We start from the raw sequence: 27,438 nt of genomic DNA, 5'->3' as shown, positions 1-27,438 counted from the left end.
ATAGGGGAAGGGAAGAAAACATAAGATAAAAAGAGAGAGGGAAATAAACCATAAGAGACGCTTAAATACAGAGAAGTGAGGGTTGCTGGAGGGGGGGCGGGGGAAAGGCTAAAAGGGTGATGAATAGGAAGGAGGGCACTTGTTGGGAGGAGCACTGAGTATCACATGTAAGGGATGAATCACTGGGTTCTACTCCTGAAACCAATATGAATTTAAGTAAATAAATTTTAAAAACAGAAGATGACGGGGGAAAAAGTGCTGGCACATCAGTGAACAGCCACACCCACGACAGGAAAAGGGAATGTCGAGCTGGCGAACCAGCCTTCACTTGAATACACTACATTCGAGGTGCACCCGTGTGGCGTAGTCCCAGGGAGGACTTGGTGGTGTTCTGTCTTCTTCGGAAAAGCGGACAGCGGAGAGACGGGCGGCCTGACGTCCTCCTCCTAGAAGAGGATGCATCGCATAATGAGGCAGCCTGGGGTGCGCTCTGAGGACACGGTGGAGGTGGCTACCGACAGCTGACTGGGCTGGACAGACAGAAGGAGGAGGCCACGCTTCACAAGCTCCCTTGCAGCTGGAGGTAGCCAAGTTGTACAGCCCTGGCCAGCGAGACGCAAGGAGAAGCCCCAGTCCGGAGCTTTCCTTCCCAGATACAAAGGCAGAGTCTCGTAAGGAGGTTTCTGCCTTCCTACGATGTCCCCCTTCTTCATGTGACCCCGGAGGAGTGGCAGTCACCTTGCACTCCTGAGAACAAAAGCCACAGGTGAAAAATGGCAGCTGAGGGGAGGAGCCAGGTATGTTGACAACCTCCCATAGCACAAGCTCTGGACTTCATCATTCCAGACGCCTCGAAACCAGAGAAAATAAACCCTTTATTTGAGTCACTGTTCTTCAAGTCTTCGGTTGCGTGCAGCCGAGCCCGTCCATAACTTCGTTTACTTCTTCCTCTCTCTCCTCTTCAAACTTGTCGGTAGTTTTTGCAAATGGTTATTAGCCTCACGAAATGTGTCTTCACGTTCCTCTGGCATCAACCATAGTAGCATCTTATACTCGCAATTTCATTAACATCGAACTGATTTAAAGCAATTAAATCATCTGAAAACAGAAGAGCCTAGATACATCTGTTTGTCATCTAACTTAGAACACAGGCGAAGGCATCCTCATGGCCCACCCTTACCAGAAACCAACGGAAATGAAGGCATAAAAATAAAAACCAGAGAAAGACCTGCATCGGCAATAAATCAGGTAGAGAGGATATACCAAAACCCTCAAGAAATGTTTGTCAAATATGGTGCAGGTGAAACTGAGCTGAAGACAGTTGCTTTATTGTTTGATTGGTAAAAAAAACTGGATACCTAAGTACCAACTAATAAGGGAACAGAGAAAGATGTGAAGGGAAGGCCATCTGATGGTACCCATTATGTCTTCCTAACGTGGAGAGGTAGAGAGCAAGGGGCAGAGGCGGGGGTGGACCACGGGCAGGATGGGCCCATTCCATGAAAAGTCCCTTCCCCATCCCAGCAGGACCATTTGGGGCAAGAAAAGTGGTCTTGACACCAAAAAGGAAGCAGGGCCTTGCCACGACATACTTCTGAGACAAGGCACAAACGTTTCAGAGCATCGGTCTGATGTAGCATGACACCCCCTAACACTATGTCCTGGCACAGGGGGTACTTTTCAGCCTGGCAGGCAGCAAGCACCCAAAAAAAGGCTGGGGGCGGTTGAGGCAAGGGGCAGACTGCCACTAAAAACCAGACTTGGGAAGCAAGATACTGGCGCTGTGATTTCAAAAACACAGTGGAAACGACTTTCAGGGAAAATGTTCCCTTGCTGGTAGCTTGTTCCCTCTGTATCTCCTCAGGCCACAGCAACCATTAAATACAAATTTAAAAACTCCAGGAGCGCCTGGGTGGCTCAGTCGGTTAAGCATCCAACTTCGGCTCAGGTCACGATCTCACGTTTCATGGGTTCGATCCCCGCAGTTGGGCTCTGTGCTAACAGCTCGGAGTCTGGAGCCTGCTTTGGATTCTGTGTCTCCCTCTCTCTGCCCCTCCCCCCGCTCAAGTTCTGTCTCTGTCTGTCTCTCTCTCAAAAATAATAAACATTAAAAAACAAAAACCTCCAGAGCCATTCTTCACCCACCAAATAGGTCAAGTTTAGTTGAAAAAGCATATTTTGGGGGCACTGGGGTGGCTCAGTTCGTTAAGCATCTGACTCTCGATTTCCGCTCAGGTCATGATCTCATGGTTCGTGGGTTCAAGCCCCACACAGGGCTCTGTGCTGACAGTGGGAGCCTGTTTGGGATTCTTTCCCTCCCTCCCTCTCTGCCCCTCCCGACACCCTCTCTCTCGAAATAAATAAATAAACTTTAAAAGAAGGAAAATAAGGGGCGCCTGGGTGGCTGAGCTTGTTGAACACCCGACTTCAGCTCCAATCATGGTCTTGCAGTTTGTGAGTTCGAGCCCCACACCGGGCTTGCTGCTGCCAGGGCAGAGCCAGCTTTCGACCCTCTGTCCCCTCCCTCCGCCACCCCTCTCCCACTCATGTTCCCTCTCATCCTCTCTCTCAAAAATGAGCAAACATTTTTAAAAAAATTTTTTTAATAATAAATTTAAAAAATAAAATAAAAAATAAAAGTTAGTTACTAAGCATATAATTATTAAGGTAATTACGTGAAGATATAAATGAAAATTCAGGAATAAATTCTAGTCAATCAATATTTTTAGGAAAATGGGAAAGGCTGCTTACACAGAGCTGAAGACTGCAGTAAGTTGACTTTTAAAAACGACACAAGCAACGTAAAATGAAATTGCACCCTCCATTCTTGTTGCTTTTCTTTTAATAAGAGGCATTCTAGACTCCAGGGGGGAAAAATCCACACACTGATAGACTGTAGTTTGTATCAGTCCCGTCGACAGGATCACCTATTGGTTCTAACAATCTATTTTCGTGTTCTGGTCTCAGAAAGTAGGTTGTAGCTTTTCAGCACAGATGTTATTCAGGGGGGGAAAAAAACCCTGGCTTTTTATTGACCTATATTAAGTATAAACTCAGCTGAGTCACCAAAGCCTCTTGTGATCCTAACCCAAATAAAATCTCTTCAACCCAGTGTGGTCCTTGCAACAAACTCCAAAAACATATTGTAAATAGCTCAGCTGGCAAGAGGAACTCAAGGGAGACATATTATTACTTCTTTATAAATTCAGTCTTACTTCCTTTCATACAAAAATAAATAAATAAATAACTAAAAAAACAAAAAAAAAAAAACAAAAACCTTTAAATGGTGCACCATTTACCAGCAAACATTTGGCTCAGATCCTGGCATAAGGGTCAAGGGATCCTACTCTCCTACAAACGAAATAGAAGTATGATCACTACGTGGCCCATTCACTTATTCTATAGTTAATTATCCTTGGTATATTACAGCTATAAACAAAGAGAGGCAAAGAAAGACTAGTTCTATAACGGTGATCGCTGACTTTCAGATATTTCTGTCTCGGCTATCATTAGCTATAAATGAATGGCCCAAGATGTTAAGAGTCCGAAAGAAATCAATTGATAGATACCAGGGAGTTTCTTAAAGAAAAAAAAAAAAAATCCTGCTGACTCCAAGACATGTGTGAGTTCAAGTAATAAACTAAATGGGGAGGTGAAAGGTCAAAGAAGAGGGTAGGGGTCACCCAAAGGGTGCCGCCTCTTTAAATGGAATAAGCAGAAGGAAATGACTTTAATTCAATTAGCTCGTCCAGAAACCTGGGGCATGGAATATATAACATGATACGAGGGGAAATTTACTGCCCTGGGACTCCTCCATCTGTGGTTCCAGGGGACGCTGCTGCTCCCTTTCTCCTCGGTGCATCTTGCTTTTGCATCCATCTCTTGTGTGGTCCAGATCCTGCCCCAGCTGGCTTTTCCTGCTGCCAGCGGTCGCGAGGGCCGCTCTGGCTCTCACGACGCGAGTGCTCCCCACGTCCAGCCAGACCGCTGGCTCTGGGATCGCCACTCTTCCTGCACAACACCTACTTCACTTGCTCGAAGGGTGGTCCGGGACCACCTGCGTCAGATCATCTGGCATGCTTGTCAAAAATGCAGATCTCTGGGTCCTGTCCCAGGCCTGCAGGATCTGAATCCCCGGGGAAGGCGGCCAGGAAGTGTCGTCTGAACACGTGGGCCGGGTATGCTCGTTAGCATGCTGACACGTGGGAACCGATGAGTCAACGCACGCTATATAACGCACTAGGTACTACTGAATGAGTAATTCAGTCATTGCTTTAGATTTCGGTCACTGGGTTTTAAATAGCAAATCCTACATCTGGAATGCCTATTCAGACATGCGACGCTGTGAGGTAGGCAAAAGGAAGAGGGCACAGGGAGAGCCAGGATGAAGGAAAGAAGGTGTGGCCTCCCACCCAAAAGACTGACCCTAAACCAATCATCATGCTTTCCCATCCGTTCCTAAAGAAGTGAGCACTATGAAAATAAACTTTAAGGAATTGTTTTAAATTAATCATTTCAAGTACCTCATTTAAGGCTCTAAGAGGAAATGCTAGTAATGATTTCCTGAGTTAGCAGTCAGTCAACACAGACTTCCTGATGGCCAAATAAGACAGCTCTTTTTAGCCAGCCATCTTAGCAGACCTCTAGCATTTAAAAGTGTTGATGTCGGGGCGCTTGGGTGGCTCAGTCACTTAAACCTCCGACTTTCAGTTCAGGTCATGATCTCATGGTTGGTGAGTTCGAGCCCCTTGTCAGGGTCTCTGCTGTCAGTGCAGAACCTGCTTCAGATCCTCTGTCCCCCCCCCCACCTCCCGCCGCCCCTACCTCACTTGTGCGCACGCTCTCTCTCTCTCTCTCAAAAATAAACATTGAAAAGTGTTGATCTCTTTCTTGGGGTGCCTGGCTGGCTCAGTTGGGACAGCACGCACCTCTTGATCTCAGGGTTGTGAGTTCAAGCCCCACGTTGGGAGTGTAGCCTACTTTAAAAAAAAAAAAAAAAAAGCGTTCGTCGCTTCCTTTATGAGCCGTGTCTTCTCTTGGCTTCTGTGACTAAGCCCTTTCCTGTTTCCCTTCCTCTGATTGTTTAGTTCCTTGCAGGCTCCGTTAACACACTCTACCCAATCCTTAAAAGGGGATGCACCCCAAACGTCCTTGGCTTTCTTCTCTGGTCAGGACGCGCTGCCCGCCGACCACTGTCCTCACTGCCGCAGTTTCGTGGCCACTCCACGCTGTGGACCCTTCAGTCTTGCAGCCCCGCGTCCTAACCAGGCTCCCGTCCTCCACAGCCACCTGTCCGCTGGGGACGTGCCAGTGGAGACTCAAAATCCACGACTGCAAACCTGAACTCACCCTCTTCCCCCTCCAACCTGTCTCCCTTCAGGATTCACACTCTCTAGCTCCATATCACCGTGTATCCCTCCCAGAAAGGGGGCAGCTTTTCGAGAGCAGGGACGGCAAACTCACACTCAAATGCCCAGGTAACAAATTTACCTTTTACTTGACAAAAAAGTAGAGCCCTTCTATGTAGTTCACAAATTTTGTCTCATTTAATACTCACGGCAACGCTCTGAAGTAGGTATCGTTATCTCTAGTTTACAGGTCGGTAAATTGAGGCACGGGGTGTTGTAGTTTTGGTTTTGTTTTGTTTTTTGAATGGACCTTGCTCAATGTCGCTCCACTAGTAAGAGCCAAGATTCGGACGCAGGGACTCCGGCCCGGAGGTCAGTGCACTGTGCTCTCTCTGAGAGAACAGAGTTGGGTGAAGGAAAATACAGAGCACAGGGCCCAGAAAGCTGCAGAATGTCTGCTTCGAGGCAACCAAACTCTTCACGGCTCTGCGTCTTAAACTTTTATTTTAGGTCTCCACAGCACTCCCCCACCTCTACATAAGGTTCTGTTCATTCTGTTTCTTCAGTCCCTCTCTCTCTCTCTCTCCCTCTGCCGAACCACAGCCTTAGTTCAGCCCAAATCACGTCTCAGTTGACTGCCACTGATTTGTTGGCCACCATTCTTTTTTTTTTGAAGTACATTTATTTATTTTGAGAGAGAGAAAGAAAGAAAGAGAGAGAGAGAGAGAGAGAGAGAGAGAATCCCAAGCAGGCTCCACATTGCCAGTGCAGAGCCCAATGTGGGGGTTGATCTCAGGAACCGCCAGATCATGACCTGAGCCAAAGTCGGACACTTAACCGACTTGAGTCACCCAGGCGCCACTGTTGGCCATCATTCTTGCCTCTCACTGGCCTGTGCTCGATAGCCGTGGTCAGCAAGGTTTTTTCTCTAAAGGGCCTGATAGGAAAAGTTTCAAGTTTTCCAGGTCATAAGTTTTCTATCACAAATACATAGCTCTGCCAACACAGCACGATGTCAGCATAGAACAAATGGGTGTGGCTGTGTTCCAATAAAACTTTATTTACAAAAACAGGCAACTCTTGCTCAGTGATATCACTACCACAGTTCTCATGAACAATCTTACTCCTTATATGGAACTAAATTCGACATGGTCCCCAAACCTTAGAGAATGTGGTAAAAAGAGAAAAGTAAAGTACCGGGTAAAGTAAAACGTAAAGTAAAAAACATGAGTGAATGCTTTTATAACCACAGGGCAGAAAAAAATATCTAAGCATTAAAAAAAAAACAAAAAAACTAATAAAGTTGAATACATAAAAGTTAAATATCTGAGTGGGGAAAAATCAAAACAAAACATCACAAAAAATGTCAGTAAGAAATGACTAAGGAGATAAGAAACAAAGAATAGAAGAAAAAATACAAATGATCAAAATAGAGGAAAAGGTGTTAAATCCCATCAGGACGTAAAGTATGAAACTGAATACACACAAAAATCTTTTTCAGTTATCCTGTAGGCAAAACTGATAAAGACTGCTTTATGTACAAGCACAGAATACAGACGGAATCAGATTCCCACACGCTATTACAGGGCATATAAATTATTACTGTCCTTTGCAAGGAACCAACTGGTAGATTTATCAAAACTAAAAAGTTTAAAGCTAGCACTTACATTTCAAAACACTCATCCTACAAACAGACTCACACAAATTATCCAAAGACTTATGAACATAAAAATTAACCATAGGGGTGCCTGCGTGGCTCAGTTAGTTGAGCGTCCAATTCTGGATTTCCACTCAGAATCTCGTGGTCCTGATCTCGTGTCATGGTTCATGGGATCGAGCCCCACGTCAGGCTCTGCACTGACAGTGTGGAGCCTGCTTGGGATGCTCTCTTCCTCTCTCTCCATCCCTCCCCCTGCTCGCATGTGTGCATGCTCTGTCTCTCAAAATAAATAAACACTAAAAAAAAAGTTAGCGACAGATTTGCTTTTAATAGAAAAAACTGGAAACACCCTACATGTTTATTGGTAGAGGGTTAGTTAAGCAAATAATGGCAGTTCTGCATAATGGAATAGTAGGCAGCAATAAATACTTTGAGTGAAAGCTACAAAGCTAAGAGAAAGTGGCAAGTTGCAGAACTGTGTGTATGTGTGTATGTGTGATGACCCTATTTCCATAAAATGTACAATGATAGGGCCGCCTGGGTGGCTAGTTGGTTGAGCGTCCGACTTCAACTCTGGTCACGATCTCGCGATTCGTTGAGTTCGAGCCCCGTGTCAGGCTCTGTGCTGACAGCTCAGAGCCTGGGGCCTGCTTCGGACTCCACGTCTCCCTGTCTCTCTGCCTCTCTCCTGCTCGCACTCTCTCTCTCTCTCAAAAATAAATAAACATTAAAAAAAAATTTTTTTTAAATGTACAACCATACCTATCAGTTCAGATCTGCATACTTGTACACACACAGGAGGCTACATTTCAAGCAGGGGTTTTATCTAGAGTGGACTAAATGGGTACTTTTTCAGTTTTAGATACATGCTTCTGTATTATTTGAATTTCTGTTGTAATAAGCTTGTAATAGCTGAGAAATAATTAAGCCACTTAAAAAAAACACGAGACAAAACACAAAGTGATTGTATATTCCTCCAAAGAACTTTCCAGAACTTCCCGCAGCCGAGATATGGGAGCCAAACTCCTTAGCGTGAAATGCACGCCAGCATGGCAACATGGCCCTGCCTAACTCTTCAAACTTTCAGTGTCTCTTCTGTGTCACATACAATTGTATTGCATTCCTCATAATATCCCCAGTTTTCAGAATATTCCAGGATGTACCCAACTTCTTTGCCTTTGTAACGCCTTCTCCCTCTGTTTACAATCCTTGGCCGTCAGTATCTCTTAAACACCCCTTCACTTCAACCCCCTTCACAGGCAGAAACAATCCCTTCTCTGGGTCCCCCCTCTGCCTTAGGACACAGCTCCATTAACATTATAATACAGCACCCATTAATACAGATTTCTCTAAGCATGGGTACAGTAAAAATAACAGTATTAATAATTGCTAATTAAGTGCCTAAAAGGTGTTGGGCATGCTGGTCTCATTTAATCCTCATGATGAGGCTATAAAGTGAGTACCAGTCTCTCCATTTTACAGGTAAAGAAACTATGGCGTTCAGGGGCGCCTGGGTGGCGCAGTCGGTTAAGCGTCCGACTTCAGCCAGGTCACGATCTCGCGGTCCGGGAGTTCGAGCCCCGCGTCAGGCTCCGGGCTGATGGCTCAGAGCCTGGAGCCTGTTTCCGATTCTGTGTCTCCCTCTCTCTCTGCCCCTCCCCCGTTCATGCTCTGTCTCTCTCTGTCCCAAAAATAAATAAACGTTGAGGGGCGCCTGGGTGGCGCAGTCGGTTGAGCGTCCGACTTCAGCCAGGTCACGATCTCGCGGTCCGTGAGTTCGAGCCCCGCGTCGGGCTCTGGGCTGATGGCTCAGAGCCTGGAGCCTGTTTCCGATTCTGTGTCTCCCTCTCTCTCTGCCCCTACCCCGTTCATGCTCTGTCTCTCTCTGTCCCAAAAATAAATAAACGTTGGAAAAATAAAAAAAATAAAAATAAATAAATAAATAAACAAACGTTGAAAAAAAATTAATTAAAAAAAAACAAAAAAAAACTATGGCGTTCCAAGGTGAAGTCAATTACCCAAGGTCACAAAGGTCACCAAAAGTTCTGGGTTCGAAACGCAGATGCATCTGACCACCGTGGTTTTATTTTTATACACGTGCAGACCTACAAAATCTCCCCCACCAGACTATTAGCTTCTCTGTGAGGACAGATGTCCTGTATCTCTGTATCTTTAGCACTTAGCGCAAAGGTACATGGCAGATGCCCCGCAGATACCGAAGGAGAGGCAGGCTCTTAGTATTAGCACCATCGAGTTCCACCCCCTTGATGATGCAGGAGCCCCCACTCCAACTTCTCTCACACACGATCTGCTTCCGTGTGGATGGTTCCAAGGACGAGGACCGCCGCCTTTTGAGGCAGCCCGTTTCGCACCCGATCCTTCTCCCGCGGGCTCTCCCTCACGCTGCTGGCATGTGCAGTCCCTCCGTTCTGCCCTCTCAACTGTAAGTCAGCAGCACTGCTCCTTTAAATCAAAGGCGCCACAGACACTGGAAGGCGCTGGATAGGTGTCCTCATTCTCCTTTCCCTCATCTGCTTTCTCCCTCCTCCCTTCTCTCTCCCAAGAAAAACCACCCCCTGCCCCAAGTGACAGGGTTTCCAGCCCCCCTCTTCCTTGCACTTGCCCTCCTCCGGACAACTTCAATTTGTTGATTTCCCTCCTACAATCAAGTCCTTGTAAATGAGAAGCACTGTACGCAGAGAGCTACGTACTCAACAAGATGGCACGACGTCTGCCCGCAGACATCTTAGGGGAAATCTAACATACATTAAATAGACAAGCAGACGTCTACCTGTAATCATTTGGAAACTAACCTTCAAGGTGCTCCCATGCGTCGGGCGTGCTGTTGGGTACTCTGAATGCACCATGTGATTTAACTCTGATGATCATGGTGCCTGCTCTACACGAAGAAGTCTCAACAAGGCTGAGAAACGGGCCAAAGGCTCACTTGACTAGTAAATGACCTCGCCAGGATCTGAACTCCACTATGCTGGACTTCAAAGCCATATTCCAAGTTTTGAGAAGGGAGACTCGGGCCAAGAGCAGGCAAGACAAGGCTTAATGGAAAAGCCTTGAAAGGCGCTAACTGGATACAAGAGGGGCAGGAGGAACGGGTATGGTGGGTGTAATGACCAGTTGACGGGCAGGACAGGGTGGGGGGAAAAAGTCTGCTGATGGGGAAGAGTTTCGTCATTCCTCTCAGGTCCGGCAGAGCTGAGGCGGGAGGCCGTATGGGAGGACTGCAGACTCTTGGGCAGGATAGGAATACACGAGGGCAGTGTTTTAGGAAAGTGGGTCTGGCAGAAGAAGAGAGGCAGAGATCACAGCCAGGAGCTCCTGCAGTAACCGCAGACATCTTATGTTTTGGACCTCAGCTAGGGTGGCAGCTTCAGAAAATCGGATGAGAAATCTCATGGGCGTTACAAAAGACTCCTATGCTAACAGTTGGATGTCAGACTCGAGATGAAGGGAGATTGTGCAGCAAAGACTCAAGAACGATTCTAAGGTTTCCGGTCTGGGGGAAGCAAAGAATGCTGCTATTACTGCCAGAAATGGGACAGAGAGAGAGAGAGAGAGAGAGAGAGAGAGAAGTGATTTGCAGGATGAGAGGGGGATACTGATGTGGGCACGTTCAGCGATGGTGCACACAACGCAAGAAGTTCTTGCTGGTGGCGGAGGTCAGTTCCGCTGCCTTCAGACCGGGAGGACGCATTTTTGGGGTGACATCCTCATGATCGCTTTCGGGAGTCATTCTTACCATGGCAGCACCGATACGCCACTTGCATAAATGATGAAAGCAATCTTCGGTGAAATGTGATGATTCCTTGCTCAGCTTCTGGAAAGCACTAAGGCATGTCTGCGAGGAGGCCCTTGGAATCAGTCTCACTGTTTTAGAGCTACACTGGGTAAGTCTTACGGTGACTCTTCAGCTCTTCCCGTCAAACTCCCTATGCCTACTTTCCATCCCGCACCCCCCCCCCCCAAAAAAAGGTTTTCTTTAAGTGACCTCGGTCACTGAGGAAAGAAGTTTGCCTCCTTTCACCTTGGATTTCAGGCTCAGCTCTCCTGAAACACACACACCACCACCACCCTGCTTTCCCTGGTTTTCTCTACTCTCAAAAGCCTCTCTGTCTCATCTGTTCGTTTCTCCATTTTGACTCCGTTAACATTACTTCGCACTTCTCTCCTCAGAGAGTACCTGGTTTAACTTTATGTTTCGCCCGTTATACTTCTCCCCATGCTCATCCAAGAAGAGGAGAGACCGTGTCTTCAAGCTGCAGGATGACCCAGACCCCACCTTCTACACAGGGTTAGCCCACAATAAGCTACTTTTACGCTTAGCTACGAGACGGGATGCCAACAATGAAGCTTCGCCTGACTCACTGGTGGCTGTTGACAACCAACTGACACGATTACGGGTTAATACCCAACGCGTACGGTAAAATTTGGTGCCGTTTGCTAGACTTAGGCAACGAAAATCTGGTTCCAGACCTGTTTCTCAGAGAAGCGCGCTAGATCTCCGCATGCCTGGGACAATCCCAGAGGCCCTACAAGAAGCAAAACTCAGAAGTGAGCTCGGAGTCCTGGTGGCCACCGCAGGTGTGCTGCGTACCAAGCACAGGCGTGCAGGCATTTTCGTTTCCAGGCCTCAACCAGAACTCATTATCCCACTGCAGCTTTAAAGGACAGCAGGTGTAAAAACGCAAAAGATGAGAAATATGCAGGACAGGCATTGTACTTTAATTGCAACTAAGAGAGAGACTAGTTTTAGTACCACGCGTTTGGTGCAAAACCATTTACAGTTCCGTGTAAACGGAGTTTGGAAAACTTGGTTTTAAATCGCAATTACGCTGAAGAGAGCAAAAACCACCAATGGAGGATCAGCAGTTTGAAGATATTCCTTTGGGGGCGGCGGCATCTGACCACAAGTAAGGCTTTAAGCAAGAATCTGACGATACGGGAAAAGCAATGTACCTGTGAGTTTGATTTTGGACAGCCGAGCCAAGATTCCTGGCAAATCATCCAGATGGAGTTTCATCTCTTTCCACTGCTTTTCATCCTTGGTCTCTCTTCCCACATCGAGGGAGCCTTCAATTACGGAGGCCGATTCCAGTTCCAGCAGTTCTTTGTCATTGGGCTTTCTGGATAAAGGTAGGTGGGGGGGTGGAAGAGGTCTCATTGCACAGGTCTCTGCTTTGGCCTGAGCCAAAGAGCTTCTCTCAAGGAAAGGGGACACCGTGGGTTCTGGCTTCCGTTTGACTTGCTGGTTGAGACTTCTGTTCAGTTGTGTGACATACTAAATAAAAAAAGTACACGTTACTATCAACCCAAGGCCCCAAAGGCTCTTAGACGGTTGTTTAGTAACACCGTCCGTCAGTCTGATACTGGACTTGAGAGATTTTCCTCAACCGTTGTAAACGTATGCTGAATCAATGAATGCTAGAATGTCTTCTACAAGGAAATCTCTAGGCTAAGAGGTACAGAGACTATAATGCCTCAGCAGCGATTTTTAATTCTATGGTTTAGAGAGTCCTAGAAATTTAAGTTCCTTGAAAGAAAAATTTATTTCTTATTCATACTCCAGCGTTTTCCTCAACACAGTACCACAAGCTGGAGGTTAAACGTCCAATACGGTGAAAAAGTTTTCTATCATTGAGAGCCCAAGTCAAACCTACTGTGGACTTTCAATGTTCATAGGCAAACAGAGAGGGGCTCAGCGGTGGGGTAGAATTCAGGACTAAGTGACATTAAAGCGCTGTGTATGTGGGAAGAACACGAGACGTAGAGTCCAACAATCTCTACTGCTTACCAGTGAAAAGTAATAACTACTACTAACATAGTAGGGCCCTTTCTGGTTTTACAGAATACATATCTTTACAGTTTATAAATTGTGTATCTTATTTAAGCTTCCAAAAGGCTATTTAAGAAAATGGATCACTGGGGCGCCTGGGTGGCACAGTTGGTTAAGCGTCTGACTTCAGCTCAGATGGTAATCTTGCAGTTCATGAGTTCGAGCCCCACATCGGTCTCTGTGCTAACAGCTCAGAGCCTGGAGCCTGACTCTATGTTTCTCTCTCTCTCTGCCCCTCCCCGACTTGCACTGTCTCTCTCTCTCTCCTCTCTCAAAATTAAATTTAAAAAAACATTTTTAAAAAAGAAAAAAAAAAGAAAGTGGATCATGATCATTATTATCTCTTTCTTTAACTTACAGAAGAGAAAACCAAAGCTCAGAAATAAAGTGACAGAGTCAATGGCGAGTTAGTTGTATGTGTCCCTGGTACCTGGACCCACCTATTCTGATAACCAGTTAAGTGATTTTCAGTTACGTCACAAAGACTTGAAATGACATACACTAGTCCTAGAAAGGAATGAAAACTCGTGAATGAACCAGAGTTGTGTTTATATAAAAAAAGGCATTATATACATGCTTCTAAATATCCATTATCCTTGATCCCCAACTTAAGAAATCTAAACATCTCTGGAAATGTAAATCTCTTATCAAGATAACGTTTCATTAAGATTTTGTTACTTTTAAGTTTTAAGGTGGGCATTCTAAGTTCAAAAAGATGAGAGAAGTATCAAATCAGACTTTAGAGGATGAATTTGCTAACTGTTCATACCTGTGTCATAATTATGAGTTTTCAGCTCTCATTTCTCCATTCTGTACTTTTCTATTTGAGAAAATGGCAGATGTCCTCACTGCTAATTAGGAGTAAGTTACCCTGTGGCTCACGAGATCACGGAACCAACCCAGAGGCCCGAGATGTATGAGCAAAGCTCACTATAAAGTCCCTAGCAAATGACAAGATCTCAGTTTGCTTGAGTCTACTCAGAAGTGCCTGCGTTTCAAAGACTTTTGGATGCAAGGCTGATGCGGGAACACAGGTCACACTGGTAAAGAAATTATTTCTACGTTACTGATACATTCACAGAACCTTAAAGAATTTAAAGAGATGTGTGATAACGGTTCAGCTTTTCCTAATTTTACCCTAGGTGAAATATGCCAGAAGTTTCCAATCTCTCTCCAAACTTTATCAATAAGTTCATGATCATACTTTTAGCCTCGGACACCAGGGTTATTCTGGTTTCAATTAATAATCAAAACGAGGAATTCAAGTTTTGGATAAACTCGAGAGGACACTAAATAAAAATCTTTTTCAAGCAGCACTTCTTACGGCTCTTCTGATAACGGGAATGTCTCAAATTTCCTCCTCCAAAGAAAGAAAAGGCAGATAGCAGCAGAGTGGGGGGTGCGCTTCCGAACATACCATGCGCCTGAGGAAGGTAAAGTGTTGAAATGTCATCCACTGCTTACGGACGCTCCTGAAAAGACGGATGAACTCGCGAGGGGATTCCTGCATAGCTCTTCCTTCCAGATACCAGACACATCCTCCCACCCAACCTGTAACACAGACAAGGGGAAAACAATGCGCCCATGATTAGTGCTCCTCACCAAGTGCTGACGGCACCTACCCAGAAGCCAAGCCGGCCACCGCGGTAAGCAACGCTTGCGTGATGGGTCAGACCTCTGATCGGGTTTGCCAATCACTGCAGTGGTTCACCAAGGCAGCGTAATTCTTCAGCAGGGACGGGAAATTTTCCATTTGGGGATCATTACGCTTTTAGTATATTAAATGCTGTAATGCCCGCACTGTTGATCTTTTTGAGAAAATATAAATAAACAAGGCAGTCACTTTTAAAACAGAGGCACCTGGGTCGTTCAGTTGGTTACATGTCCGACTCTTGATCTCGGCTCAGGTCAGGATCTCACAGTTCGTGGGATCGAGCCCTGCGTTGGGCTCTGTGCTGACAGTGCAGAGCCTGCTTACGATTCTCTCTCTCCCCCTTCCTCTCAAAATAAGTAAACTTCAAAGACGTTTTAAAATGGCAGAAAATGAGAGACAGTTTTTTCTCAGTAACAATAAACTGGTAAATACATTTCAGATTAATATTTTGGCCACATTGGGGAAAACGAATAACCAAAAGGAAGGTGAAACAGTCCTCAGTGAAATGGGGCTCTATCAATCATGTCAGAAAGAAGCAAACCAGGGGCGCCTGGCTGGCTCAGTTGGTTGAGTGTCTGACTTCGGTTCAGGTCACGATCTCACAGTTTGTGGGTTCGAGCCCCGCATCGGGCTCTGTGCTGACAGCTCGGAGCCTGGAGCCTGCTTCGGATTCTGTGTCTCCCTCTCTCTCTGTCCCTCCCCGCTCACACTCTGTTTTTCTCCCTCTCAAAAATAAATAAACATTAAAAAAATTTTTTTTTAATTAAAAAAAAAAAAGAAGCAAAACAGCTGTGTCTGAATTTGGCTTTTAATCAAACCATACCTCCTCCCAAACAACAAATCCAATGCTTCTGTGTAAGGCCATGGAAGGGGAGGGTTTTATCACTTCCACGACACTAAATATTTCTGGTTCTCCCCCACCTTCGCTCATTGCTTCTCAGCTTTTTGTGCCATCGCGTCTTGCTGTGGGTGGCCAATTCAAGACAACCGTGCCCCACTGCGTATTGTCCCTGAGCAAATGCAGTTCTAGGGTAACTTCTAATCTTCAACTCATTTCTAGGGTCCTCATGCCTACTTCCCACTGCTGTCTCAGTATCTCGACATGGATGGGTTGTAACAGATAGGGTTTCTTCTGGAAGCCCAGGACAGACCTTACTGGCCTAGACGTGTGTGTGTAACTCCTTACTCTCCTCTAGGCACACCACACATTTCACAATTTGTCCATGTTTGTCGATGTTTCCCTGCTTTTGGTGTCTTGCCTCTGCTCTCTGCCTGTCAAATTTTCAAAGCCTCTTTTCGACTACTCTGGCATATTAAACTCTTTTCAGTGGCGCTTCTTACCGGAAACTTTCCATGTGTCTCTGCCATCTTATTTGGGGGTTCCTTGACGGCAGGGGTTCCCCTTTACTCACCTCTGCTCTAAGAGCTCAGCAGAGTGCTCTCTATACAATGACGAGATAACGTCTGATGACTGGATTTCCTACGTGACCTACGGAGACTGTGGGTAGCAGCATCACTGCCCCTCAGAACACATGGCAATTATCTTAGACTGGAGATGTCATTTCTTCACTGAAATCAGACTCTCCTCCGACCTCAGTGAATTATGAAATACTTATTTTCCATACGTGTGAGTGTGCGTTGCCTGCATATGCGCACAGGAGGGGGAGAGCGACACTGAAATCAGTCCTCTGAAATTTCCTTTCAAATGAGTCCTCTGATAGTCAAGGGCTCGTTTTTTGTTTTTAATTGGATGGTGTATAATTTTCCTTTTATCGCCTTGATACTGTTCTTTGGGAAGATAGGACTTAAAAAAATTTTTTTCATGTTTATTTTTGAGAGAGAGACACAGAGACAGAGCAGGAGCGGGGGAGGGGCAGAGAGCTAGGGAGACACAGAATCAGAAGGAGGCTCCAGGCTCTGAGCTGTCAGCACAGAGCCCGACACGGGGCTCGAACTCACGAACCATGAGATCATGACCCGAGCTGAAGTCAGACACTTAACCGACTGAGCCACCCAGGCGCCCCGGAAAGATAGGATTTTAAAACCAGTTCTGAGGTCATTTGGTCCAATGAGAAGTACAAGTTGCTGGGAAGGAAAGAACCATCCTGGAAAATATCTCTCAAGGTTAAGTGTGTCAAACCTAGATTCTCCAGAATAGTAGTAAGAAAAAAAAAAACAAAACAGCTAGGAAACCTCACATTTAAACGATGAAAACACTTCATTCGGTCAAAACGTGTTGTATTTCTATGCATCAGTGCCTAGAGACTGAAAGACATTTCAGCCCTACTTAAGCAAATATAGGTTTGAAGGTCCACAGAGCTTACGATACTTAACATTAAAAATCTGCAAACACGTGACCATATCCACTATTCGCACCAATACTGAGTCATGACGGTAGAGCTTTTATTTTTGTGGGGAGGGAGGGAGAGAGAGAGAGAGAGAAGGTCTGTGCGTGCACGAGGCTGGGGGTGGTGTGGTGGAGAGAGAGAACCTTAAGCAGGCTCCGCGTTCAGCACAGAACCTGACACCGGGCTCGATCCCACAACCGTGAGATCATGACCTTGGCTAAAATCAAGAGTCAGACGCCCAACCGACTGAGTCACCCAGGCGCCCCCATGATAGTAGAGCTTTTAAAATGTGGTGCGCACACACACACGTAACTGAAAGGTCCTGAATTTCTTGTAATGGCTACAAAACACTTTGAATTTTCAGAAGCAAAAGCAGACATAACCATTAGATGCCTAATATAATCCCACTCTACCTTTCTGCCACCCTTTCCAACCACGTTGCTTCCATGTATCAGGCTCTCGTAACGACCTTCCAACTGGAACATTAGCAGGTTGTATACTTCTTCCTGGCAGATTTTCTGGCAACTGTGTTCACGGGCTCAGGAAGCTAAACTGTCTATTAATTCCTCTCATACCAGCTTTGAAAAGACTGAGCCAGCAACAACGCATGGGAACCACACGCGGCCCACTTACGGGAACTGGGGAGCTCTGAGCGGTTAAGGGAGATTGTTCTCTAAGGAGCGGAAAGTACAGAACTGACAGGCAGAAAAGCAGCCCAGTCGGAGGAATGCACACTGGAAAACCTCCGTGCAGAGGTGACAATTCAAACACGCGGAAAGGAGGAGCTCTCTGAGAATGAGCGCCTGGGGTCAGGATCAAAGAACGCTCACGGTCAGGGAGGACAGAAAAAAAGAATCACGGACCTTGTAAGAAAACTTTTCATTACGAAAAATTTCCATCACACGCAATTACGTAAGAACACAGTGAGCTCCCACTACGTACTCCCCAGCTTTAACAATTACTACAACCATGGCCCATCTGGTTTCGCCTATACTTCCTCTCCCTCCCCCCCCCCCCCCCCCCCCCCCCCCCCCCCCCCCCCCCCCCCCCCCCCCCCCCCCCCCGCCTCCTTCCTTCTTTCTGAACCAGAAGGGACCTTTGAGATCATCTGGTCCAACTGCCTCCCTCGTTTTATAGATGTGTAAACTCAATTCCAGAGAACACAAATGATGTGCCCTGAGATTACACAGCCAAGAGAGACCCATAAAATAACCTGGTTATTTTAACGTGTAATATTTCAAGTCAGTGTTTGTTATTTTATCAAGAGAAAGAAAGGAATTCCATAGAGCGGCTGTGCTCCACATTGCTGGGTGCTGCAGGGAGCTTGTGACAGGTGACGCCTAAAAAACGGTTCTGGGATTTGACCAGAAGGGAGTCCCCGGCCTCTCCTACCTACCTTCAATATGGACCTGGAACAACACATTCCTCAGCCGTTGGTTCTCATCAAAACTACTGGGGGGGGGGGGGGTACAAAACAGTTCCCAGCCTCCTCTTTAACAGTTCTTTAGTGGGGCGCCTGGGTGGCTCGGTCGGTTAAGCGTCCGACTTCGGCTCAGGTCATGATCTCACGGTCCGTGAGTTCGAGCCCCGCGTCGGGCTCTGTGCTGACAGCTCAGAGCCTGGAGCCTGTTTCAGATGCTGTGCCTCCCTCTCTCTCTGCCCCTCCCCTGTTCATGCTCTGTCTCTCTCTGTCTCAAAAATAAATAAACGTTAAAAAAAATTAACAAACAAAACAAAACAGTTCTTTAGTATCTCCATAACGAATGAACAAACACCACGCACTGACAAACAAATACTGAGAGCCAACAATACACACGGGGGACCGTTCTGGGCCCTGGGGGCCCACAGATGAGCCAGAAGAGAAACTGTCCCTAACTTTCACAGGGTTAACAGTCTAGTTGGGAGAAACACACAATAAGCCTGTATGTAAATCAACCATTACAGATTGTGCTAACCGTGGGGGGAGAAATAGGAGGGATGTGAGAAGAGAGGGGCGGGGGGGGGCGGTGGGCTCTACCTTAAACAGGGTGGTCGGGGTAGGCATCTCTGAAAAGGTGGCACCTGAGCCCAGACGGGGCAAAGGGCCACGGGGGCGCAGACCGCCTTCAACATAGAGTTGTTACAGGTCTTTCAAGCGGGAGGATGGCCATCCGGGGCCACCGCCGATGGTGGAAAGCCAAAAGTTCGAGCGGGGCGGTGCTCCGCCCTCTGTGGTTGTCACCATCTGTGTCACTTCATCACGACAACGTTATCTTCGCTGTCATCACAACCCTTTCTATGGGAACAAGGCTTCCGAGCGACGGCAAGGCGCTCGCCCGTCCTCACCAGGGGAGCTGACAAGTCACTTACACTTGCAACTAGGAACGGAGGCTCTGAGCAGCCAGGAGGCTCGTGGGGCCCCAAGGTTCTCCTCCGTCCTCCCGCGCAGCCTCCGCTCGGAAAACCGAAAGCAGCCCCAGACACCAGCCCTCCGGGGGAGGGGGACGAAGGCGGCGTGGACCCCCGGGGCCACAGCACGACCCTCGCTCCCCGGCCTCTTCACTGCAGGCTGCTCCAAAGCTCACTTCCCCCCACCGGTACCCAGCCGACCTCGCCAAGGGCTCCCAAGGTTGCAGCCGGCCGGAACCGCGGCCCTGCACGTGGCAAAAAGATGAGAATTTTCCCACAGTCGCGGCCAAGGGCGGGCGCCGTACCTGTCAGGAGGCGTGAGGAGAAAGTGTGCGGGGATGCGGCCATACCGCACGAGTCCGGCCGCCGGGGTCCCCCGTGTCCTCTCTCCTCACCGGCTGCTGGGCGCCGCCATCTTCCTTCCCCGCCCCCGTGGGAGGAGAGCCGCTTCCTGTGCGTCACTTCCGGAGGGCGGGACGCGGCGAGACGGGGCCGTGGCTGCAGGTGTTTTCGCGGGTTGGGCGGGAGCGTGTAGAGTTGGGAGGTCGGAGGCCTGAGGTCCTTTCGAGAAACGCGAGGAACACGGAACGGCCAAGGCTTCCGGGGAGGAGAGGACGGCGGCCCCGCACCTTTGTTTGCAGAGGTTCCCAGGCGTTTTCTGGCCGGATCCCAGGGCCTCGTGCGATGGGCCGGGCTGGACACCGCGCGCTTCAAAGTCACGTTTGGGATGCTTCTTGCTGACTGTATCGTCAAGAGGAACTGGTTCTTGGAACGATGCCTCCGCCTTCCAATCTGACCAGTGGCAGCCTTACCGTGTTAGCTATCAAGTGGGAAGACCGGTGAACTCAAGGTTGCTTGTCGGACCTGAGCCACACCCGGGAATGCAATCACCAGAGCATCTCAGGATGTAGAAGGTGCGTGTGGGACTTGACCTCGGGCTCCGGTGGGAGGGCTGCATTCGCGTCCTCACTTCACCTCCTGCCCTTCTGACCCGCTGGAGCAAATTACAGAAGCCCTCTGAACCTCACTTAGGGGTAATAACATATATTTCGTAAGAGGGTCCCAAGAATTAAATATTAGGTCTTTCTAAGGGGGAAACAGACGCCCACTACGGATAGGTTCTAATAATGACCATTGGTGTTATGATTACCAGAGGAGATCTTAGAAGCCTTCCCTTCCTCTGTTGTTCTCTTATTTTTTTTTTCCTTAATGTTGGAGTTCCCCAAGTAAAAGGACTGAAGAAAAAAGACTCCGCTTTTGAAAAAGAGGAGAGAAATAGGGAGCTGGGTTCCATAAGGGCAATTTCTGGCTGTCTTCCATGGTAGCTAATATTGCTAGACGCAGGATACCGAAAATACGATTCTTCTGAGCTGTAGAAGCTTGCCCTGTACCCGTGGGGGTGGGAGAGGGTGTCAGTTAACGGGTTCAGTGTGATCGGGTAATTTAGAAGATGTTGCAGAAATACAGATGAGATAGCAATTCTAATTGGGTCGGGGAAGGCCTCAGAGATTTGAACTCTACTTAGAGGAACAGATTTTTTCCTGCATGCAAGGGAAAGAACACTCCATAAAGAGAAAAACAGTATCCAATACTATCTTAAAAGTTTTCACACTCCTTATACTTTATCATACGCTTTTATAAACATTTGACGTTTATATCCATAGCATTTTAAGGCTCAGGGTTTTAAGTCATCTTCCCACAGTCACCGAGCTACTGAGTTCCAGAACCAAGACTGGAACCCCTGACACCTGCTACAGTGTTAGTTCCACCATACCATACAACCTTATTCACCAAGCATCTTTTTTTTTTTAATTTTTTTTCAACGTTTATTTATTTTTGGGACAGAGAGAGACAGAGCATGAACGGGGGAGGGGCAGAGAGAGAGGGAGACACAGAATCGGAAACAGGCTCCATCCAGGCTCCGAGCCATCAGCCCAGAGCCGACGGGGGGCTCGAACTCACGCGAGATCACTCGAGATCTCGCGAGATCGTGAGCTCACCGACCGCAAGATCGTGACCTGGCTGAAGTCGGACGCTCAACCGGCTGCGCCACCCAGGCGCCCCTCGAGCATCTTGAAATGTCACAGCTGCTGAGATTTATAAAGCACTCTATTTCAACCTTGGCTGTCCGTCACAGTCACCCAAAGGGCTTTAAAAATTACGGATGCCTGAACCACTTCCAGACCAATTAAATCAGAAAGGGTGTGGAATGGAAGGACGAGACCTGTAATTTTCTTTTTAAGCACCACAGGTGATTTTCGTACACAAAACTGAGAATTACTGCGTTTCAGCCTCTTTTTTTTTTTTTCACTCGATGACACAGCTATGTCTAAAAGATTGGTTAACATGAATGTTATATTTCATACACTCAGAAAATTGGAATTCCCAAGTGCTCTTGGCTTATGATAATCGAAGCGTTTAATAGACATGTACCTTTTTGGGCAACAGATTTTTCCTTCGTTGTAAATCCTTTCTAAAAACGGGGGATGGGGCGCCTGGGTGGTGCAGTCGGTTAAGCATCCGACTTCAGCCAGGTCACGATCTCGCGGTCCGTGAGTTCGAGCCCCGCGTCGGGCTCTGGGCTGATGGCTCGGAGCCTGGAGCCTGTTTCCCATTCTGTGTCTCCCTCTCTCTCTGCCCCTCCCCCGTTCATGCTCTGTCTCTCTCTGTCCCAAAAATAAATAAATGTTGAAAAAAAAAAATTTTTTTTTTTTTTTAAAACGGGGGCAAGGTATGACTAAGTACATGAATTAATGCATAGGTTCTTACTTATTGGGAGAAACCAGAGTGAAATGTGAGAAATGCCTAAACGATGAATACTTCCTGGTGTGGTCAGTCAGGAAGAACATTCCCCTGTCTTGTGATTGTGATTAAGTTAGCCCACATCAATAGTCTCAAAGCATATTCTTCCTGAAAAGTCATCCTTGGAGGTACTTCTGGAAAGAACAGGGTTCCATGGCTACATATAATGCCCATAGCTGCAAGGGAAGCTGTGACTAGCTTAATTATGCCAGTCACAGTTCATCTCTGTGGACCTAGCCATCTTGCTGTCACAAATCATATTAAAGTGACATTAAAACTGAGGAAGAAGTAGGAAGTGGATTTGGGGTAAGCATCTAGAAGTCTGCCACAATTTTGTTGAACCCTGTTGTTTCCAAACATTTTGAATGCAACCCATTTTGTGAAATAACATGAAAACTTGGAAAATGCTAGCCTTACACACACACACACAGTTTAGGAGATTGCAACATATTTGTACTGACGATTTTTACTTAGTCTTAGGTGAATCAGACTTCCTGATTTGGAACTATCTTGTTTCATTAGACTTCTTTTTCCTGGACAGGTTTCTTTGGGAAAAGACATATACGAACCCCTGCCCCTGCAATGTGTTTTCAATGTAGGTCGATAGGACTTGCAGGGAGTAGGTAGGCCTCGAACATCTGTGTAGCTCAACCTTTCCAATTCATAGATTTGGAAAGTGAGGTCTAGGGAGGTTAATTTACTCTAAGTGAGAGAACTTCCTCTCTAGACATGCAGGCCAACATTTTTCCATCTCATTAGAAATAAAACCTTGGTGTGCAAGCATGATTTGTTCCAGACACATGCTTGCAATCCAAAGCACTCGTATATCAAAGCGAATTTCAACAACCTTTGGCTCAGTGGCGATCATGTGACATTCAGCGTCAGATACGGCTCACATTGCAAGACATCGCTCGTTTATCAAGTTAAAATTTATTAGACGTGTTTGCTCGTCTTGCAGAACACTCACAGAACAAGTTATTTGCAATCCAGGGTTTTACTTGTCTATTGTCATTCTTGCCCTTTACTCCACCTGTAATGTCTTCACTAATGAGATGCTGGAAGGTGTGGATGTTACCCGGCATGCTGCTGAGAGTCGAGCTTTTGGAAGGATGGTCAAAGAGATTAAAAGACTGGGTTTTGTCTTCACGTCTTCTCCTTGGGTTCAGTCTTTTGAGATTTCTGGTCTTTGGTTTTCTTCTCTTGGAATATACTACCACTCCCCGTCACGTTTGATGGTTCTTCTGATCCCATGATCTTGGAGGACGAGACAGGCCTAGGTGTATTCCTTGCCCGAGACAGCTCTCCTGCTTTGAAAGGGACTCAGACTCGTTCTAGTCATCTGGGCTCCCACCTGGTCTGGTGCTGCTCACCGGAGTTAGGGTTTCCCCATACCTGTGTGTGTCCAGAGCCTTACTCAATAATAAACAGTGGCTTGGGGTGCCTGGGTGGCTCAGTCAGTTAAGTGTCCGACTTTTAGTTTAGGTCATGATCTCACAGTTTGTGGGTTTGAGCCCTGCGTCGGGCTCCGTGCTGACAGCTCAGAGCCTGGAGCCTGCTTCGGATTCTGTGCCTCCCTCTCTGTCTCTCTCAAAAATAAATAAACATTAGGGGCACCTGGGTGGCTTAGTCAGTTAAGTGTCCACCTTCGGCTCAGGTGGTGATCTCTGCAGTTCGTGAGTTCGAGCCCTGCGTCCGGCTCTGTGCTGACAGCTTGGAGCCTGGAGCCTGCTTCAGATTCTCTGTCTCCCTGTCTCTCTCTGCCCCTCCCCCACTCATGCTTGCTCACTCTCAAAAAAAAATGTTTTTTTTTAATTTTAAATAAATGAACATGTAAAAATTGCTTTAAAATAATAATGAACAGTAGCTTTTATCTGCCTTTATCCTCTTTTGGAGGCTTAGGAAAGGTAATCTGCTACGACAGGAGACAACTCAGGTGTGAGGAGGTGTGGCTATCTCAGGATTCTGCCCCTGGCTGTCTGTCTCTTCAGGACAGCCCTACTGAGTCCGGGCCGGTCAGGAGAGAGGACTCACACCCATCCTTTGAACAGGAAATTTAACATACAGATGCACACGTACAGAATTGGTGACTGAGCAATCGGGAGGGTAAAGAGGGATCTGTGAGGCGTCGGAGAGGTAGCACCTGCTGGAAGCAGGTATCACCTGTCTGGCTGGGAGAAGAAAAGGGAGAGGTCAGGATTGTTACAGTTTAGAGACTTAGGGGAACAGGGCTGCTCGGGTCTCCAAGGGGGACCTGACCTGGCTGGTTCTTGAAGTGTCAGAGAAGCCACACACCAGGCCCGTCTACTGCTGGCGAGGATAGGCATGGGAGGGAGAGGCACCCGAGCTGCAGGCAGCCCAGCAGCAGGTGGGAAGAGGGGGCCCCTTCTCCCGGTCCCAGCCGCGCAGCACTGCTGCCCCTTATTGGCAAAGCCACGCCGTGAGCCCGCAGGTGTGGGGCGTGCCGGCTCCCAGCTCCAGCAGGGCTGAGGCACGGGACACAAGCTAGATTTGGAGCCAGGGCAGATAAACCCCCCCGAGTTCTTTTCGGAACAGATGTCCTCCCCTCCCTGTACGGATTCGAGCTTAAAGAACAGCCTCCTGTGAGCTTCGAACAGCTCACATCGGTCCCCCACATCTGCTGATACTTCCTCCAGGGTAACTGACCACATCAGGATCTGATCGAGGCCAAGATCATGCCAATCAGATAGGACACCTCAGCTATAACCTGCCGGCTGCTCTTTTCCCCCTCAGCTCCCCGGGGCTTGGTTCCACACGTGGTATCTTGGTATACGGGGAGTGGAAAAGTGCCGCTCCACAGTGCAGAAAAAGGAAAAAAAAACAAAAAACAAAAAACCCAGGAAGATGTGCTATAGGAAATTCTACTCACTGCCATGGCCTTCTGCCTTCTTTAATAGTGGCCTCATTTTGTTGAGGGAAACAGTGTGCCCAGCCCCAGGAGGTGAATCATGATCGCCTTAGGTCAATCAGATTTACCTCATTCGCATTTCCCAGAGTTTCTTCCCTCCAGAGACGGCCACGTTACACAGCCTGGCTAAAGAAATAGGCGAAACCTGCCCGCAAGGTTTCTGGAAATAATTCTGTTTACTGCTTAAAAAAAAAAAAAAAAAAAAAAAGGCAGGCATGCAGAAGAAGGTGCTTTCTTGATCTTTCCATTTTATACTCAGGAAGCAGGGCTGAAGAGTGTGATTCCTGGAGCCAAGGCAGCCATATTGCGACTAGGAAGAGACCAGCAGAGGTCGGCAGGGTGTAAGAGAGAGAATAGAGCCCAGTTTCTGGATGAAATTGTTGAGTCACTGCAGCAAGGCTGTTAGGTCTATCTGCAGACTTATTTCTCCAGGCGTGTTTTTATGCTTAAGCTAGCGTGTAGTTTCCTGTTCCTTGCATCCCGGATGATTGATCAGTTCCACAAGTAGGACAGGGGAGCCCAGCAACCTGGCCTCAAAGCTTGTTGAGGACAGAGGATGCAGAGAAACACCTGGAATCATTGTCAGACACCCGAAAAGCAGGTCACGTTCCACAAAAATAAATTTGAACGTGGTGGCTGTTTCTAATACGATACAGAAATCCACAGTGGTTTAGGTAACACAAAAATAAAAGAAGCAGTTTTGTGCACATCAGCTTCCTGTCCTTTTGCTTGCTATTTTCTGTGTGCCCAACTCCTTTGATGACATGAAACTGTCCTGCTTCCCCACACCAGGAAAGCATTCCTTTCCGGGTCCCCTCCACGGCATCCTGGGGCCGAGTGGAAAAATAGGATGAAATGTTCATGCACGGCAGGAGGCAAGGCCTGTTGGGCGCTCTGCCTTGAGAAAATCATAACCCAGAAAGAGCATCCTCAAGCATACATTTTCTCTTAGCTACCGGGAACTCTTAAAAGTGGTTCTGAGGTATTTTGGCAAGTGAGCCATCAATATTATAAAAATAAGAGAATTCGTAGGTACAAGGAGACAAATCAATAAGGCAGGTTAATCAGAAGAATCCCAGAGAAGTTATTCTCACAACAATACTCATTTATAAGCTCCTAGGAAAGCATGGACATCACATCTTTTCTAAAATTAGGTCCTAATTCTCACCTCTGGACTTCCTTTCTCCCTGCATTTATTCAAGGCCAGTCAAGAGCAGAGAGTGAACATGTTGGTCCCTTTTTTGAAATCAAAAACAACGCGTGTGTACAAAAATAATGTCACTTATCTAGCACTTACTTTGTATTAAATGCCTTGTCGTGGCGTCTCAAGTCACTTCCGCAAGAACCTCGATAGGGGTTGTTTCCGTTTTCAGATGAGAAGAGTTTGAAACCATCAAAGGCTAAATAGTTTTCTCCAGTTCACACGGCTAGAAAGTAAGCGCCACAAGTGGAATTTAAACCTTTCTGATTCCATGTGTTCTTAATCCTAATACTGGATCGTCTCCCATATTTTATGTATTATGGAGCCCTCATTATCTGGCATTTTTTCATACCAGTCTAGAGTTTCACGTTTCATCCAACTAGTGAAGTTCTTGAAGTTCAGCCTCAAAAAAAAAACCACAACTACTTGATTTTACATTTTCTGACTTGGGTTAAATTTCCTTTGACCTCAGTTTCCATATTTATAGAACAGGAACCCTAATACCAGGTCTGCCACTTAAATTACATTGCACTTTCCGTATTTAATGAGAGTTCATGTCTGGACACCCCCAAGTAATACTCATTCTGGAGGTCTACCTAAGACCTACTGAACCAAAAATCTTTGGGGGTGGCCCAGGAATTCCACAGTTAAGGCAAATGACTTCATTATTTTATGAAAACCATATAAGCTTTGTATAAAAAAAAAAAAAAAAAAAAAAAGTCAAGAGTGCAGAAAAAAACGTTTCCAGGAGAGAGAGCTACCCAAAGAAGGTGATGGGAGGGTGGAGAAGGGACACCTTGATGGTACAGCCTATTCATTAGATTCTTCCTGCCTGCCAGAACTTAGTGGCTCCTGCTATCTTATCATATTTCGCCTTCCCTATAGTCCTATCACAAGTTATTATCCACCTTTTATAGATAAAGTAATTGAAGTGCATAGTCTTTGAGAAATCCACATTCGTTTCCTAGAGCTTCCGTAACAGAGGACCCCACGCTGGTTGGCTTAAAACAATGGTTGTCTCCCCTGGAAATTTGAAATCAAGATGTCAGCAGGGTCGTGTTCCTTCTGAAGCCTTTATGGGAGGGACTTTCCTTGCCTCTTCCAGCTTCTGATAACTCCAGGCCTTTCATTTCTTGGCTTAGGGCCGCAGAGCTCCAACCTCTGCCTCTGTCTTCAATGGCCATCTTCCTTCTGTGTCTGTGTCTTCACGAGGTGTTTGGGGTGTGTGTGTGTGTGTGTGTGTGTGTGTGTGTGTCCCCA

General features: G+C 46.9%; 1 protein-coding gene and 1 long non-coding RNA gene across 4 annotated transcripts in view; one reads left to right on the top strand and one right to left on the bottom strand.

Moving 5' to 3' along the window:
• The window catches only part of LOC122484980 (protoheme IX farnesyltransferase, mitochondrial), a 138,465-nt gene extending 118,766 nt beyond the window's left edge, over positions 1-19,699 (bottom strand). The window contains exons 1-3 of the mRNA XM_043583166.1: positions 19,555-19,699; positions 14,277-14,410; positions 11,983-12,304 (exon numbers count right to left, since the gene is read on the bottom strand). Of these exons, the coding sequence (XP_043439101.1) occupies positions 11,983-12,304; positions 14,277-14,410; positions 19,555-19,597 (499 nt within the window). The 5' untranslated portion in view covers positions 19,598-19,699. The remainder of the gene's footprint in view (positions 1-11,982; positions 12,305-14,276; positions 14,411-19,554) is intronic.
• An 11-nt stretch (positions 19,700-19,710) lies between these two features.
• Positions 19,711-27,438, top strand: part of LOC122484981 — a 201,557-nt gene continuing 193,829 nt past the window's right edge. The window contains exon 1 of one of the 3 annotated variants that reach the window (XR_006297756.1): positions 19,711-20,163. This is a non-coding gene — a long non-coding RNA (uncharacterized LOC122484981). The remainder of the gene's footprint in view (positions 20,164-27,438) is intronic. The other 2 variants (XR_006297758.1, XR_006297757.1) reach the window with 2 other exon arrangements.

The sequence above is a fragment of the Prionailurus bengalensis genome, chromosome E1, assembly GCF_016509475.1.
Source record: "Prionailurus bengalensis isolate Pbe53 chromosome E1, Fcat_Pben_1.1_paternal_pri, whole genome shotgun sequence".
Taxonomy (NCBI): domain Eukaryota; kingdom Metazoa; phylum Chordata; class Mammalia; order Carnivora; family Felidae; genus Prionailurus; species Prionailurus bengalensis.
Note: the sequence above shows the minus strand (reverse complement) of the source record. Positions and strands in the feature narration are given on the sequence as shown.